Source organism: Trachypithecus francoisi, unplaced genomic scaffold (assembly GCF_009764315.1).
Source record: "Trachypithecus francoisi isolate TF-2019V2 unplaced genomic scaffold, Tfra_2.0 Lachesis_group14, whole genome shotgun sequence".
NCBI classification, from domain to species: Eukaryota; Metazoa; Chordata; class Mammalia; order Primates; family Cercopithecidae; genus Trachypithecus; species Trachypithecus francoisi.
Window position 1 is genome coordinate 42097535 of NW_022681459.1, and position 15697 is coordinate 42113231.

At 45.5% G+C, this 15697-nt stretch overlaps 1 protein-coding gene across 6 annotated transcripts in view; it reads left to right on the forward strand.

The window, feature by feature from the left end:
• The window catches only part of DGCR2 (DiGeorge syndrome critical region gene 2), an 87074-nt gene that overhangs the window by 17107 nt on the left and 54270 nt on the right, over positions 1-15697 (forward strand). For 4 of the 6 annotated variants that reach the window (XR_004442329.1, XM_033232986.1, XM_033232982.1 and 1 more), the window contains exon 2: positions 15061-15108. The exons of the other annotated variants lie outside the window; for them this stretch is intronic. Coding sequence is in view for 3 of the 4 variants with exons in the window: in XM_033232986.1 (XP_033088877.1) it covers positions 15061-15108 (48 nt within the window). In the remaining variant the exon portion in view is untranslated. The remainder of the gene's footprint in view (positions 1-15060; positions 15109-15697) is intronic. 6 annotated transcript variants of the gene reach the window in all.

Genomic DNA, 15697 nt, shown 5'->3' on the forward strand with positions numbered 1-15697 from the left:
TCTCCTTTGGGCTTCATGACCTCCGTGGAAGTCAGGAGGGATAGGCAGGGCAGGATGATCACCTCCATGCTTTACAGATGGAGGAAGCAGCCTGGCAAGGCTGAGTGGGATTGCACGGGCCAGGAGCCGAAGCCTGCTGTTTGTCTTGCGACAGATCTCTGGGGCCTCTTTCCAAGCCAGTCTCCCTGCGTGGTTCCAGGAAGCCACAGGGGCGGGGAGGTTGCTGCTGGCCTGCTGGTGCTATGGGGCAGTGGCAGCGACGGGGAAGAAGCTAGATGGGCTGCAGGGGAGAGCTGCAGGGACTGGTGAGCCGGGACCCCCAAGAACCTGGGTGTGGGGCTTTGAGGGAAGGCTAGAGGTGGCCCTTGGACCCCATAAAAGGGCAGATGGCATTTAAGCACTGTAGAGAAGGCAGGGAGTTTGTGATATGATCACAGTTGGTTCTGGAATGGTCTGTGCACTGTTTGGAATGCCACGTCCTGCCTTTCCTCACTTCCTAGCTCTGTCCTCCCAGGTCTGTTCTCTGTGTTAATGCAGATTGGTATTCTGATGATCTGCCCCTCCATCGCCAGCTGCGTCACTTTCTGGAGTTACAGCACATCCCGTGAAGCTGTCTGGTCCCGAAGTCCCTCGGGGCCCTGGAGTACAGCGTGTCTTCCAGAGCACACATCGCTCCCTTCCCCTCTGGGTAGCACTTGTTCAGGATGGATGCTTGCCGGAGGCCTGCCCCATGGCCCCTGGTGGCTCAGATGTTGGCCATCTCTGAGGCCCCATTCAAGGCCCTTATTATTCACTCTCTTGTCTCAGGACAGAGGTGACCACTCCATTTAGAAGGTCACTGAGCAATATGCCCTCTGTTTTGTCTTTTAGTTATTTTGCTATCAACAGTGGTCTCTGTCCTATTTCTATTTTTTTATTTTTTTGAGATGGAGTCTCTCTCTCTCGCCCAGACTGGTGTGCAGTGGCACGATCTTGGCTCACTGCAACCTCTGCCTCCCAGGTTCAAGCAATTTTTCCCACCTCAGCCTCCCAAGTAGCTGAGACTACAGGTGTGCAGCACCACGCCCGGCTAATTTTTGTATTTTTGGTAGAGATGGGGTTTTGCCATACTGTCCAGGCTGGTCTCGAACTCCTCACCTCTGGTGATTCACCCGCCTTAGCCTGTCAAAGTGCTGGGATTACAGGCGTGAGCCACCGCGCCCGGCCCTCTCCCTTCTTGAGGGCATCTGGAGAAGAGATGGCTGGCCCAGGGCAGAACCCAGCATCCACAGCTCTGGTCTCCTAGAGCTGCATGGTCACCTGTTACAATAGCCCAGCCAGCCCTTGACTTTCAAACCCTCTCCCCTCTGCTGCTGCTGCTTTGAAGTGTGGTGCTGGACAAATCTTCCTTTCCTAGTAGCAACTCGTATGGAGGGTGCAATGACCTTTGGGAAAGCCCCACTGGGAAGCAGCTGCCAGCTCTTTCCAAGGCAGAATGTGCAGTGAGGCTTTCCTGCCCAGGTGTGAGCAGGCCTGCCAGGGATGCTGGAACCTTCTGGGCACTCCAGCAAGGCATGGGTGTCCCCTGCCCCAGGTGTGGGAGCCTGTGTCTGATGGGTCTCAGACCGCTCTAGTGGAGACCTATCCTAGTGGGCTGTGAGTAGTGCGAGATGGGCTGGAATTTCTCTTGCATTTCTTTGCTGGGAGTGTTTTGATTTTCTTAGTGATGTAGCTGTGGACATGTGTACTTCTGCTGGTACTCTGTCTCCCTCTTGTTCTTTGTGGGCACATGTTGAGGAGAAATCAATTCTAAACAATTTATGCAGCATACTAAATTTCACACAGTAATTTGAGACAGCTCAGTTTACATAATTTAAAACAAGGCTAAGACTTGCTGACAAAGAAGAAATTGAATCTAGAGAAAGAATCTGTATTGCAGAGACACGTGGGTTTCTGCAGGGCATGAATCCACTAATTCCCAAGCTTTGCATAACCCAAAGCAGTAGCTCTCTTAAGTGTGTCCACGGGTCTCTGGGGGGTTCCCTGACCCTTTTAGGGGCTCCATGAGGTCAAAACTGTTTTCATAATAATACCGAGGTGTCATTTGCCTCTTTCTCTCATTCTCAAAAGCATAAAGTAGCATTTCCAGAGACTGATGTGTGATGACATCATTGCTCTGACAGCTAATGGGATGTATGCTTGGGATTCTCTTTCTTTTTTTTTTTTTTGAGACGGAGTCTCGCTCTGTCGCCCAGGCTGGAGTGCAGTGGCCGGATCTCAGCTTACTGCAAGCTCCGCCTCCCGGGTTTACGCCATTCTCCTGCCTCAGCCTCCCGAGTAGCTGGGACTACAGGCGCCTGCCATCTCGCCCGGCTAGTTTTTTTGTATTTTTTTAGTAGAGACGGGGTTTCACCGTGTTAGCCAGGGTGGTCTCGATCTCCTGACCTCGTGATCCGCCCGTCTCGGCCTCCCAAAGTGCTGGGATTACAGGCTTGAGCCACCGCGCCCGGCCTCTCTGTCTCTTTTTTAAGAACGGTGCCTCACTCTGGTGCCCAGGCTGGACTGCAGTGGCCAGGTCGCAGCTCACTGTAACCTTGAACTCCTGGGTTCAAGAGATCCTCTTGCCTCAGCCTCCTGAGTAGGTATTACTACAGACAGACACCACCACAACTGGTTAATTTTTATTTTATTTTATTTGTAGAGTCAGGGTCTGGCTATGTTGCCCAGGCTGGTCTTGAAATCTTAGACTCAGGTGATCCTTCTACCTTGGCTTCTCAAGGTGCGGGGATTATAGGCATGAGCCACCGCACCTGGCCTCTGTTTTTTTTTAAAAAAAAATTTTTTTATTGTGGTAAAATACACATACAATTTACCACTTTTTAAGTATACAATTCAGTGGCTTTAAGAACATTCAGAATGTTGTGCAGCCAGCACCACTACCCATTTCCAGAACTTTTTTTAAATTCCAAACAGTAACTTGATACTTTTTAAACAGTAACTCCCCAGTTCCCCTGCCCCTACAGCCTTTGGCAATTTCTGTCTGTATAGATATGCCCATTCTAGACATTTCTTTGTTTTTTTTTTGAGACGGAGTCTCGCCCTGTCACCCAGGCTGGAGTGCAGTGGCCGGATCTCAGCTCACTGCAAGCTCCGCCTCCCGGGTTCACGCCATTCTCCTGCCTGAGCCTCCCGAGTAGCTGGGACTACAGGCGCCCGCCACCTCGCCCAGCTAGTTTTTTTGTATTTTTTAGTAGAGACGGGGTTTCACTGTGTTCGCCAGGATGGTCTCGATCTCCTGACCTCGTGATCCGCCCATCTCGGCCTCCCAAAGTGCTGGGATTACAGGCTTGAGCCACCGCGCCCGGCCTAAACATTTCATACTAATGGAATCATGCAATATGTTGTCCTTTGTGTCTGGCTTCTTTCACTTAGCATTATGTTTTCGTAGTTCATCCATGTTATAGCATGTGTCAGTATTTCCTTTCTTTTTTAAATTGTGGTAAAATATATATAACATAAAATTTACCATTTTATCTTTTTTTTTTCAGAGACAGGGTCTCACTGTGTTGCCAAGGCTAGAGTGCAGTGGTGCAATCAAATCATAACTCACTGCAGCCCTGACCTCCTGGGCTCAAGCAATCCTTCCATCTCAACCTCCCGAGTAGCTAGGACCATAGGTGCATGCCACTATGTCTGGCAAATTTTTCTATTTTTTTGTGGAGATGAAGTCTCACTATGTTGTCCAGGGTGGTCTCAAACTCCTGGCTTCAAGCAATCTTTCTGTCTTAGCCTCCCAAAGTTCTGGGATTACAGGAATGAGCCACCATGCCCAGCCCCATTTTAACCATGTTTAAGTGTACAGTTATTTCAGTGGCGCTAAGAACATTCAGAATGTTATGCAACGAGCACCATTATCCACTTCCAGAACTTCTTTGTCGTTCCAAACAGAAACTCTATACTCATTAGACAATACTCCCTATTCTCCTCACCCCTAGTCCCTGGCAACTGCCATTCTACTTTCCATCCTTACGAAATTGACTACTCGGCCGGGCGCGGTGGCTCAAGCCTGTAATCCCAGCACTTTGGGAGGCCGAGACGGGCGGATCACGAGGTCAGGAGATCGAGACCATCCTGGCTAACACGGTGAAACCCCGTCTCTACTAAAAAATACAAAAAACTAGCCGGGCGAGGTGACGGGCGCCTGTAGTCCCAGCTACTCGGGAGGCTGAGGCAGGAGAATGGCGTAAACCCGGGAGGCGGAGCTTGCAGTGAGCTGAGATCCGGCCACTACCCTCTAGCCTGGGCGACAGAGCGAGACTCCGTCTCAAAAAAAAAAAAAAAGAAATTGACTACTCTAGGTACCTCTTATGAGTGAAATCATATATTATTTGCCTCTTTTGTGTCTGTCTTCTTTCACTTAGCATAATGTTGTCCAGGTTCATTCATGTTGTAGCGTGTGTCAGAATTTTCTTCCTTTTTATGGCTGATGGCTGATCACATTCACTTTTGTGTTTTATTTTTTGTCTCACTCTTTCACCCAGACTGGAGTGTAGTGATGCGATCTCGGCTCACTGCAACTTCTGCTTCCCAGGTTCAAACGATTCTTGTGTCTCAGCCTCCCGAGTAGCTGGGATTACAGGTGTGTGCCACCACGCCTGCTAATGTTTGTATTTCTAGTAGAGATGAGGTTTCACTATGTTGGCTAGGCTGACCTTGAGCTCCTGGCCTCAAGTAATCCACCTGCCTCGGCCTCCCAAAGTTCTAGGATTACCGACAAGTGTGGTGAGCCACCGTGTTTGGCCCACATTCACTTTTTTTTTTTTTTTAAACAGAGTTTTGCTCTTGTTGCCCAGGCTGGAGTGCAGTGGCACAACCTCGGCTCACTGCAACCGCCGCCTCCCTGGTTCAAGTGATTCTCGTGCTTCAGCCTCCCAAGTAGTTGGGACTACAGGTATGCGCCACTGTACCCGGCTAATTTTTGTATTTTTGGTAGAGACAGAGTTTCACCATGTTGGCCAGGGTGGTCTTGAACTCTTGACCTCAGGTGATCCGCCCACCTCAGCCTCCCAAAGTGCTGGGATTACAGGTGTGAGCCACCACGCCGGGCCCCACATTCACTTTTGAGGCGACACAGTACACCATTACCTGGTTGCCCATGGGGTACTACATGCCTGCTGTTTTTATGGTGGAATAATACTCTTTTGTATGGATATACCGCATTTATTTATCCTCTCATCTGTTCTGGCCACTTGGGTTGTCTCTGCCTCTTGGCTGGTGTGAATAATGCTGTTGGGAACAGTGGTGTGCCAGCATCTGTTTGAGTCTCTGCTTTTAATTCTCTTGAGTACATGCCTATGAGTGGAATCATGAGCATTTGATAATTCTAATAAAAAGTTAAAACCTTTGAGCAGGGGCTTGGGATTCTTGTGTTTAAAAAAATTCTCAAGTGTTTTTTGGAGACAGGGTTTCACTCAGACGCCCAGGCTGGAGTATACAGTGGCGCAATCTTGGCTCATTGCAACCTCCATCCACCTCCCAGGTTCAAGTGATTCTCCCACTTCAGCCTCCGGAGTAGCTGGGACTGCAGGAGCGTGCCACCACGCCCGGCTAAGTTTTGTATTTTTTGGTAGATACAGGGTTTCATCATGTTGGCCAGGCTGGTCTTGAACTCCTGCCCTCAAGTGTTCTGACCACCTTGGCCTCCCAAAGTGCTGGGATTGCAGACGTGAGCCACTGTGTCTGGCCAAATTTCTCAGTTTTAATTTCTGATACAGTAAATATTGACAGATATAACCTACATAAATAAAAGCTCTTTGGGATCTTCAGTAATTTTAAGTGTATTAAGGTGTCTTAGAATGAAGAAGTCTAGGAACTGCCGATGTGGCAGGTTTTTGTTTTTGTTTTTAAAAACGGAGTCTCGCTCTGTTGCCCAGGCTGGAGTGCAGTGGCACAATCTCGGCTCACTGCAACCTCTGCCTCCTGGGTTCAAGTGATTCTTCTGTCTCAGCCTCCTGAGTAGCTGGGACTACAAGCACGTGCTACCACGCCCCGGATAATTTTTTTGTATTTTTAGTAGAGACAGGGTTTCACCATGTCAGCCAGGATGGGGCCGTTCTTATTTTGGTACTGCGGCTGGCATGTTGTGGGCATGGATCGTTTCATAAAGTGTCAACAATCCATTGGCTAAGAAGAGGTGGCCTGCCTCTGCCATGCTATAGCAAGGTGACAGTCATCACCAGAAGGCCTGGGACAGGACCTTGTAAAGCCATTAGTGGAAAGGGATGACTTTTTTTTGTTTTTTGTTTTTTTTTGACGCAGAGTCTTGCTCTGTTGCACAGGCTGGAGTGCAGTAATGTGTTCTTGGCTCACTGCAACCTCACCTCCCCGGTTCAAATGATTCTTGTGTCTCAGGCTTTTGAGTAGCTGGGATTACAGATGTGTGCCACCACACCCAGCTAATGTGTGTACTTTAGTAGGGACAGGGTTTTGCCTTGTCCAGGCTGGTCTCGAACTCCTAACTCCTAACCTCAAGTGATCCTCCTACCTTGGCCTCCTAAAGTGCTGGGATTACAGGCATGAGCCACCATACCTGGCCAAGGGTGAATTTTTTTTTTTTTTTTTAAGATGGAATCTCGCTCTGTCACCCAGGCTGGAGTGCAGTGGTGCAATCTCGGCTCACTGCAACCTCCGCCTCCTGGGTTTAAGAAATTCTCTGTCTCAGCTTCCAGAGTAGCTGGGGTTACAGGCATGTGCCATGACGCCCAGCTAATTTTTTTGTATTTTTAGTAGAGTCGAGGTTTCACCCTCTTGGCCAGGCTGGTCTTGAACTCCTGATCTCGTGATCCACGTGCCTCAGCCTCCTAAAGTGCTGGGATTACAGGCGTGAGCCACCGCGCCCGGCCAAGGGTGACTGTTTTTAAGCAACTCTATATGTGGCGGAAATTGCTCTTAATGCTTTACAGAGAGACTGTGGAGGATATTGAGAAAGGACAGGCAGTTATTTGTTGTTGGTGGTGTTTTGTTTTTTTGAGACAGGCTGGAGTGCAGTGGTGCTATCATGGCTCACTGCAGTCTTGGCTTCTCAGGCTGTGGTGATTCTCTCGCCTCAGCCTCCTGAGTAGCTGGGACTACAGGCCTGCACACCACCACACCTGGCTTATATTTTGTATTTTTAGTAGAGCTGGGATTTCCCCATGTTGCCCACGGGTCTCGAACTCCTGGGCTCAAGTGATCCATCTGCCTAGGCCTCCCAAAGTGTTGGGGTAACAGGCATGAGTCACTATGCGTAGCCATGGAAACGCAGTGTTGATGTCCAGCTAAAGCAATGCCAGTTTGACCTGTCGGAGTCAACATCTGGCGTGCCGTGCTGGATGCAAGCTCTGTCATGTCCTGGAGTTGACTTGCTTTGTTCATTACCACAGCCCTGTCACCTGGAGAACTGCCTGGCACAGAGTAGGTGCCAATGTTAATGAGTGATCCACATCTTCAGTTGCTTCCAGAATAGACCTGGCTTGACAGGTGGATCAAGAAGGGAGAAAACCTTCCCTATTGGAGAACTTTTGACACTTTGTTGTCTGCTAGCAGAATATGGGAAGATTTTGAGCTGTGCAGTTTATCAGGCATTTAGTGAATGCCTTCATGTGTGGGGTGTTGGTGATACGGAGTGTGGGACAGCAATAAAGATGTGTCCCTTGGCCAGACACAGTGGCTCATGCCTGTAATCCCAAAACTTTGAGAGTGTGAAGTGAGAGGATCGCTTGAGCTCAGGAGTTCGAGACCAGCCTGGGCAACATAGCAAGACCTTGTCTTTACTAAAAATAAAAATAATAAAAAAAATTAGCTTGGTATGGCGGTATGCGCCTGTAGTCCCAGTTACTCGGGAGTCTGGGGCAAGAGGATCACTAGGGCCCAGGATGTCTATGCTGCAGTGATGTGTGATCATGCCACTGCACTCCAGCCTGGGTGACAGAGTGAGACCCTGTCTCAAAAAAACAAAACATTTACATGTATGTAAAATGTCCCTATATGTATACTCCAGAACAGGGTTTGGCAAACTACACCTGCAACTGGCCCCTTTTTTGTTTTGTTTTTTGCTAATGCTTTATTGGACATGGCTATGCCCATGCATTCCCATATATCTGCGGCTGCTTTAGCTCCACAGCAGCAGGGTTGAGCAGCTGTGGCGAGAGAGGGTGACCTGCGAAGCTGGAAATAGTTACCTGGCCCTTGAGGGAAAAGTGTGCTGACCCTAGTCAAGGTGTGAAGAAAAGAACAGAGAAGAGCTGCTTGGGAAAACAGGGCTAGGCCAAGGAGGCAGACTAAGGGGAGTGTAGGGAGGGGTTCCTGGTGTGTCTTGAGACCTGTGGAGAGGGGATACCATGGACTAAGACCGAGCAGTGGGGAGCCCAGCTGTGTTCAGGATGTAGTAAGACAGTCATTCTGCTGATAGCTTATTTTTCCTCTTTTGATAACAATTTTTTAAAAGTATTTGGAGAAAGAAAGAAAAGGACAGAAAGTTCGTATGGGGGCTATTTTAGCCAGAGCCGTCTGGTTGTAAGGAGTAGCTGTAGGAGGAACTTTTCCCTGAGCCCAGGGAGGAAGCACAGCCATCCTTGGGGTCATGGGACTGTGAAGGGTGTTGCTCCGCTTTCTCAGCCCTTCTGGTCTTACCCCTTTCCTCTTTCTGCCTCAGGGTGCACAGAACTTCAAGTGACTGTCTCAGTCTGGCTAGCGTGGGTCTTCCCACTCCCATCACCTTACAGACTCTTCTCATTGGCCCAGCCTGGGGCAGGGCAGGTGGCACTCATGAAGTGGCCAAATGGGCACTTCTCAAAGAGGAAGGCTGTTTGGGCCTTAGGAGCCTTTCCCAGACATGCATAGATTAGAGAGTGGAGAGAAGAAGTATTCTTTGAGTGTGTTTGAGTTACGGACACTAAGTGTGGTCTGCTATGCTCTGGGAACACAGGAGTGAACAGTGCAGACATGACCTGTGCCCTCAGGAAACTTTACTTTTTTAGACAGAGCCTTGCTCTGTTGTCCAGGCTAGAGTGCAGTGGTGTAATCTCAGCTTACTGCAACCTCCACCTCCCGGATTCAAGCAATTCTCTGCCTCAGCCTCCAGAGTAGCTGGGATTACAGGCACCCGCAGCACACCTGGCTAATTTTTGTGTTTTTAGTAGAGACGGGGTTTCACCATCTTGGCCAGGCTGGTCTTGAACTCTTGACCTCATGATCCACCTGCCTCGGCTTCCCAAAGTGCTGGGATTACAGGCGTGAGCCTCTGCACCTGGCTGCTTCACTTATATGTCAATATATGTATATATAGGTTTACTGTGTACCAATATATAGGAAGCCAGGAGTGACAAGTACTACTTAGAAGCAGCCAAGGCAAGGCAAGGTGGATGTGGTGCGTGGGGGAAGGGACCTTGTTTGCCAGAGAAGACTTGGCTGACACCAGGACATTTGCTTTTGGAGGAGATATGGATATGGAGAAAGAAAACCCACGGGGTTGTTACTTACTACTTCTTACTCAACTATGTCAAAAATAAGGTAGTGCAGTGAAGTTTTTCTAGGCCTAGGGTATGATGTGTTAGGGCATAGATTTGGAGGGCTGTGATGTGAGCTATGAATTTACTTTGAACAAAACCATAGGTTTTTTTTTTTTTTTTTTTTTTTAACAGAATGGACACTGTTAAAATGTTGTGCTGGGTGGAGTAGCTCAGGCCTGTCGTCTAAGGTGAGAGAGTCATTTGACTTTGAGGCACCGTGATTGTGCCTGTGAATAGCCACCACTGTACTCTGGCCTGGGCAGCATAGTGAGAGTCCATCTCTAAAAAATAAAAAAGAATGTTCTGTTGCTAGATTTCTATTCAGTGAATGAACTCTTTCTCAATATAGTTTGGGAAATTAGAGGGTTTTTTTTTTCTTTTTTCTGCATTAGTCTTTAAAAAAATTTTTTTTTAAACTTTGTGGCACAGTAGTTACATGTATGGGGTATATATGATATTTTGATACAATCATAAAATGTGTAATGATCAAATCATGGTTATTGGGGTATCTGTCACCTCAAGCATTTATCACTTTTCTTATGTTAGGAACATTCTGATTCTACTCTTTTTATTTTGAAGTATAGAATAAACTATTATTAACTATAATCATATTAGACCTTATTCCTTATTTCCTTTAACTATGTTTTTGTACCTATTAACCAACCTCTTTTTCTCACCTCTGCCTTTCCCAGCCTCTGGTAACCAGCATTCCACTCTCTAGCTCCATGAATTTAACTTTTTTTAAGCTCCCACACATGAATGAGAACATGTGAAGTTTGTCTTTCTGTGCCTGGCTTATTTCACTTAACATAATGTTCTCCAGTTCCATTCATGTTCCATTTTTATCGCAAAATAGTAAGAAATTAGAAATTTTTACCATAAAACTGAAGACCTAGAATATGTTGAGGAAGAATGGAGGGTTCCAGATTCTTGATCTAATGGTTAGTTGTGGCTGAGGGAGACAGACCTTCTGGCCTAAAGGCCAGAAGAGCTCGTGCCAATTGCTGATTCACTCATCAGATAGTTCTTCAGTACCAGTCATGGGGCAAGCCCTGGGTTTATAATTATGAAAAGGACCTAACTCCTGTATGGATGGCAGAGGTGAGATCTGGTAGGCCAAGGCTGTCTTTTCCAGAGGAGCAAGCACGTTAGGTGGGCCATGATTCAACTTAGTTCTTCAGTTCTAGGCATATCTAGTCCTAGAACACAAGGTGCCTAGATTTTTAGCCTTGGGGTCAGTATCTTTTGACCTCAAGATTGTTTCCTGTTTATTTAAACAGAAATCTATTTCATGATAGTTTTTTTTTTTTAAACAGCCTTATTGAGGTATAATTGACTTATAATAAATTATACATAAAGTGTAAAATTTGAGTGTTTTTTTTTTTTTCTTTGAGACGGAGTCTTGCTTTGTCGCTCAGGCTGGAGGGCAGTGGCGCGATCTCAGCTCACTGCAAGCTCCACCTCCATCTTGGCTCAATGCAAGCTCCATCTTGGTTCCTGGCATTCTCCTGCCTCAGCCTCCCGAGTAGCTGGGACTACAGGTGCCCACCACCACGCCCAGCTAATAGTTTGTATTTTTAGAGACGGAGTTTTACCATGTAAGCTAGGATGGTCTCTATCTCCTGACTTCGGGATTTGTCTGTCTCGGCCTCCCAAAGTGCTGGGATTACGTGCCTGGCCAAGTTTTTTGTTTTTTGAGACAGTTTTGCTCTTGTTGCCTAGGCTGGAGAGCAATGGTGTGATTTCGACTCACTGCAACCTCCGCCTCCCAGGTTCAAGCGATTCTCCTGCCTCAGCCTTCCAAATAGCTGGGATTGCAGGCATGTGCCACCATGCCTGGCTAATTTTGTATTTTTAGTAGAGATGGGGTTTTTCCATGTTGGTCAGGCTGGTCTCGAACTCCTGACCTCAGGTGATCCACCTGCCTCAGCCTCCCAAAGTGCTGGGATTACAGGCATGAGCCTCTGCGCCCGGCCAAATTTGAGTTTTCATGTATGTATAAACCTGTGAAACCGTCACCACAGTCAAGATAATGAACACAGCATATCGTCGCCTCAAATGTTTTCTTGTGCTCCTTTGTAATCCCTCCCACCCCCGTCCCTTTCTGTCATGACAGCTGCAAGTGCATTTTTTAGATTTTTATATAAATATTGTCATACAATAGGTATTCTTTTGAGTACATGCTGGCTTCTTCACTCAACATAATTATTTTGAGATTCATCCATGCTGCGCAATGTGTTAATAGCTTATTCCTTTTTATTGCTGAGTAGTAGTCCATTATTTGCTGTACACAACTTACCGATTTGCTTCTTGATAGACACTGTTTGTTTCCAGCTTTTGGATATTACAAATAAAAGTACTATGAACAAGTCTTTGTATGGACATATACTTTCATTTCTCTTGGTTAAATACTTAGGAATGGAATGGTCAGGTTATATGGTAGGTATATATTCAGTTTTTAAAGAAACCGTCAAATTGTTTTGCAAAGAAGTTGTACCATTTTACATTTTCACTGGGAGAGTTCCAGTTGCTTCACACACTTGCCATCACTTGGTATGGTCATTCTTTTTCATTTTAACCATTCTAGTAAGTGGTTTCTTTTCATGGTTTTTTTTTTTTTTTTGAGATGGAGTCTTGTTCTGTCGCCCAGACTGGAGTGTAGTGGTGCAATGTTGGCTCACTGCAACCTCTGCCTCCTGGGTTCAAGCAATTCTGCCTCAGCTTCCTGAATAACTGGGATTACAGGCGCCTGCCACCACACCCATGTAATTTTTGTATTTTTAGTAGAGACGGGGTTTCATCTTGTTGACCAGGCTGGTCTCGAACTCTTGACCTCACGTGATCCACCCACTTCAGCCTCCCAAAGTGTTGGGATTACAGGCATGGGCTGCCGTGCCCCACCTCTTCATGCTTTAATTTGCATTTCCTTAATAACTACAGATGTTGAGCATCTTTTCATGTGCTTGCTAGCCATCTGTACGTCTTGTTTGGTTAAGTGACTATTAAGATATTTTGCCTATTTTATTTATTTTTTTCTAGAGTTGGGGTTATCTTGCTGTTGCCTAGGCTGGAGGGCAGCATTGCAATCCTAGTTCACCATAGCCTCCAACTCTTAGGCTTAGGCAATCCTCTTGCCTCAGCCTCCTGAGTAGCTGGGATTACAGGCAGGTGTCACCAAGCCTAGCTAATTTTTTTTTTTTTTTAATAATGTAGAGATGAGGTCTTGTTATGTTGGTTTTGAACTCCTGGGCTCAAGTGTTGCTCCCACCTTTGCCTCCTAAAGTGCTGGGATTACAGGTATAAGCCACCGCACTTGACCCATGCCCATTTGAAAAATTGGGTTGTTTTCTTACTGAAATTTGAGAATGCTTTATATATTCTGGATTCAAGCAAGCCCTTTATCAGATACATGATTTGCAAATGTTTTCTCTCTGTGTGTGGTTTGTTGTTGCATTATCTTAACATGTCTTTTGAAAAACAAAAGTTCTCGGAAAAACAAAAGTTCTCAGTTTTGATGAAGTCCAATTTATCAGCTTTTTCTTTTATAGATTGTATTTGTGGTAGATATAGTAAAGGTATTTGCCTAAACCAAGGGTGCGAAGATTTTCTTCTTGTGTTTTCTTCTCTGAGTTTTATAGTTTTAGGCTTCACCTGTAGGCCTATGATCTATTTTGATTTTTTTTTTTTTTTTTTTGAGGTGGAGTTTCATTCTTTTTGCCCAGGCTGGAGTGCAGTGGCACTGTCTTGGCTCACCACAACCTCCGCGTCCTGGGTTCAAGCAGTTCTTCTGCCTCAGCCTCCCTAGTAGCTGGGATTACAGGCATGCACCACCACACCTGGCTAATTTTGTATTTTTAGTAGAGACGGGGTTTCACCATGTTGGTCAGACTGGTCTTGAGCTCCCGACCTTAGGTGACCCACCCACCTCAGGCCCACCCGAAAGTGCTGGGATTACAGGCGTGAGCCACCTCTCCTGGCTATTCTGAATTTTTTTATGCGGTGCGAGGAATGGATCAAAGTAGTTGTTCTTTGTTCCTCTTTCTTCCTCGTCCTCCTTCTCGTTTCTTCCCCCTCTTCCTCCTCCTTTTTTTAACTTCATTTTGTAGATGAACTCCTTCCTTCTTCCTTTCTTTCCTCCTCCTCCTCTTCATTTTTCTTTCTTCCTAGTTTTCCAAGTACCTTCTGTTGGAAGGACTGTTCTTTCTCCTGGGAACTGCCTTTGCACTTCGTCATAAATTAGCTGGTCACATATGTGTGGGTTTGTTTCTGCACTCTGTTCTGTTCTCTTGATCTTGATGTCTGTTTTTATGCTTGTGTCACACTGTCTAGATTATTGTTCCTTTGTAGAGGCCTCCAAGTTTGTTCTTTCAGTTCAAAGTTGTTTGGAGTATTCTAAGTCTTTTGTCTTTCTATATGAATTTTAGAGTCACTCAGTTTCTACAGAAAGTCCTGCTGAAATATTGATTGGGGTTAAATTGAATCTGTAGGTCAATTTGCGTAGAATTGATATTAATCGTTTTGAATCTACTAGTCCATGAACACTGTATGTCTCCCTAAAGGTTTAGGTCTTTAAAAAATGTTTTTTTCTCAGCAATGTTGAAAAATTTTCAGTGTGCAGGACTTCATATCTTTTGTTAAATTTATACCTAAGTATTTCTTGTTTTTGATACTATTGCTAATGGTAACTTTTAAATATCTGAACTTATGGTAGAGTTTGTATAGAATTGACATCGATTCTTCCTTAAATATTTGGAGGAATTTTCCATTGAAACTATTTGTGCCTGGAGTTTCCTTTGAAGATTTTTAACTAAAAATTCAATTCCTTTTAGGGCTGTTCAGATTATTTATTTTAGAGTGAACTTTGTATTTCATCTTTCAAATAATTTGTGTATTTCATCCAAATTGTCAGATTTATTGACATAAAGTTGTTCATACTATTACCTTATTCTTCACCCCTCCTCTGTTAGCCTTTTTAATTTCTCTGGAATCCATAGTGATGACGCCTCTCTTCTGATAGTGGTTTTTTGTTTTTTGTTTTTTGTTTTGAGACGGAGTCTCATTCTGTCGCCCAGGCTACAGTGCATTTGCGTAATCTTGGCTCACTGTAACCTCCACCTCCCAGGTTCAAGCGATTCTCCTGCCTTAGCCTCCTGAGTAGCTGGGACCACAGGCATGTGCCACCACACCTGGCTAATTTTTGTATTTTTAGTAGATGGGGTTTCGCCATGTTGGCCAGGCTGGTCTCGAACTCCTGACCTCAGATGATTTGCCCACCTCAGCCTCCCAAAGTGTTTGGATTACAGGCATGAGCTACCACGCCTGGCTTGGTATTTTGTATTCTTTATTTTTTTTGCTGATCAGACTGTCTAGAGGTTTATTAATATTACTGATCTCATAAAAACAACTTTTGTTTTTCTTACTTTATTATTTTTCTGTTTTCAATTTCAGTAATATCCATTCTCATCTTTATTATTTCTTACTGCTGGGTTTCATTTGCTCTTCTTTTGTGATTTCCTTTTTTTTTTTTTTCCAGGTTCAAGTGATTCTCCTGCCTCGGCCTCCCAAGTTGCTGGGATTACAGGTGTGCATCGCCACACCCAGTTAATTTTTGTATTTTAGTATTCGCCATGTTGGCCTGGCTGGTCTCGAACTCCTGACCTCAAGTGATCCGCCTGCCTCAGCCTCCCAAGATGCTGGGATTACAGGCATGAGCCACCATGCCCAGCCCTTGCTGGTTTTCTATCTGCTTGTTCTATCAAGAGGGTTATTAAAATCTCTGACTTTAATTGTGGATTAGTCTATTAGCAGTTATAGTAGTTTTTGTTTCATGAATTTTGAAGTTTCTTTCGTAAATTTTAATAGATACATAAACATTTAGGATTATGTCCTTTTGAATCAATTCCTTATCATTATTAAATGACCTTCTTTATTCCTGGTAGTATTTGCACTGAAGTCTACTTTGTGTGATATTAATACACTCCAGCTATCCTTTTTTTGAGACAGGGTCTCATTCCCGTTGCCCAGGCTATAGTGCAGTGGCATGATTATAGCTCACTGCAGCCTCAACTTTCCAGGTTCAGGTGATCCTCCCACCTCAGCCTCTCGAGTAGCTGGGGCTACAGGTGTTTGTCCCAATACCCAGCTAATTTTTTGTATTTTTGGAGAGATGG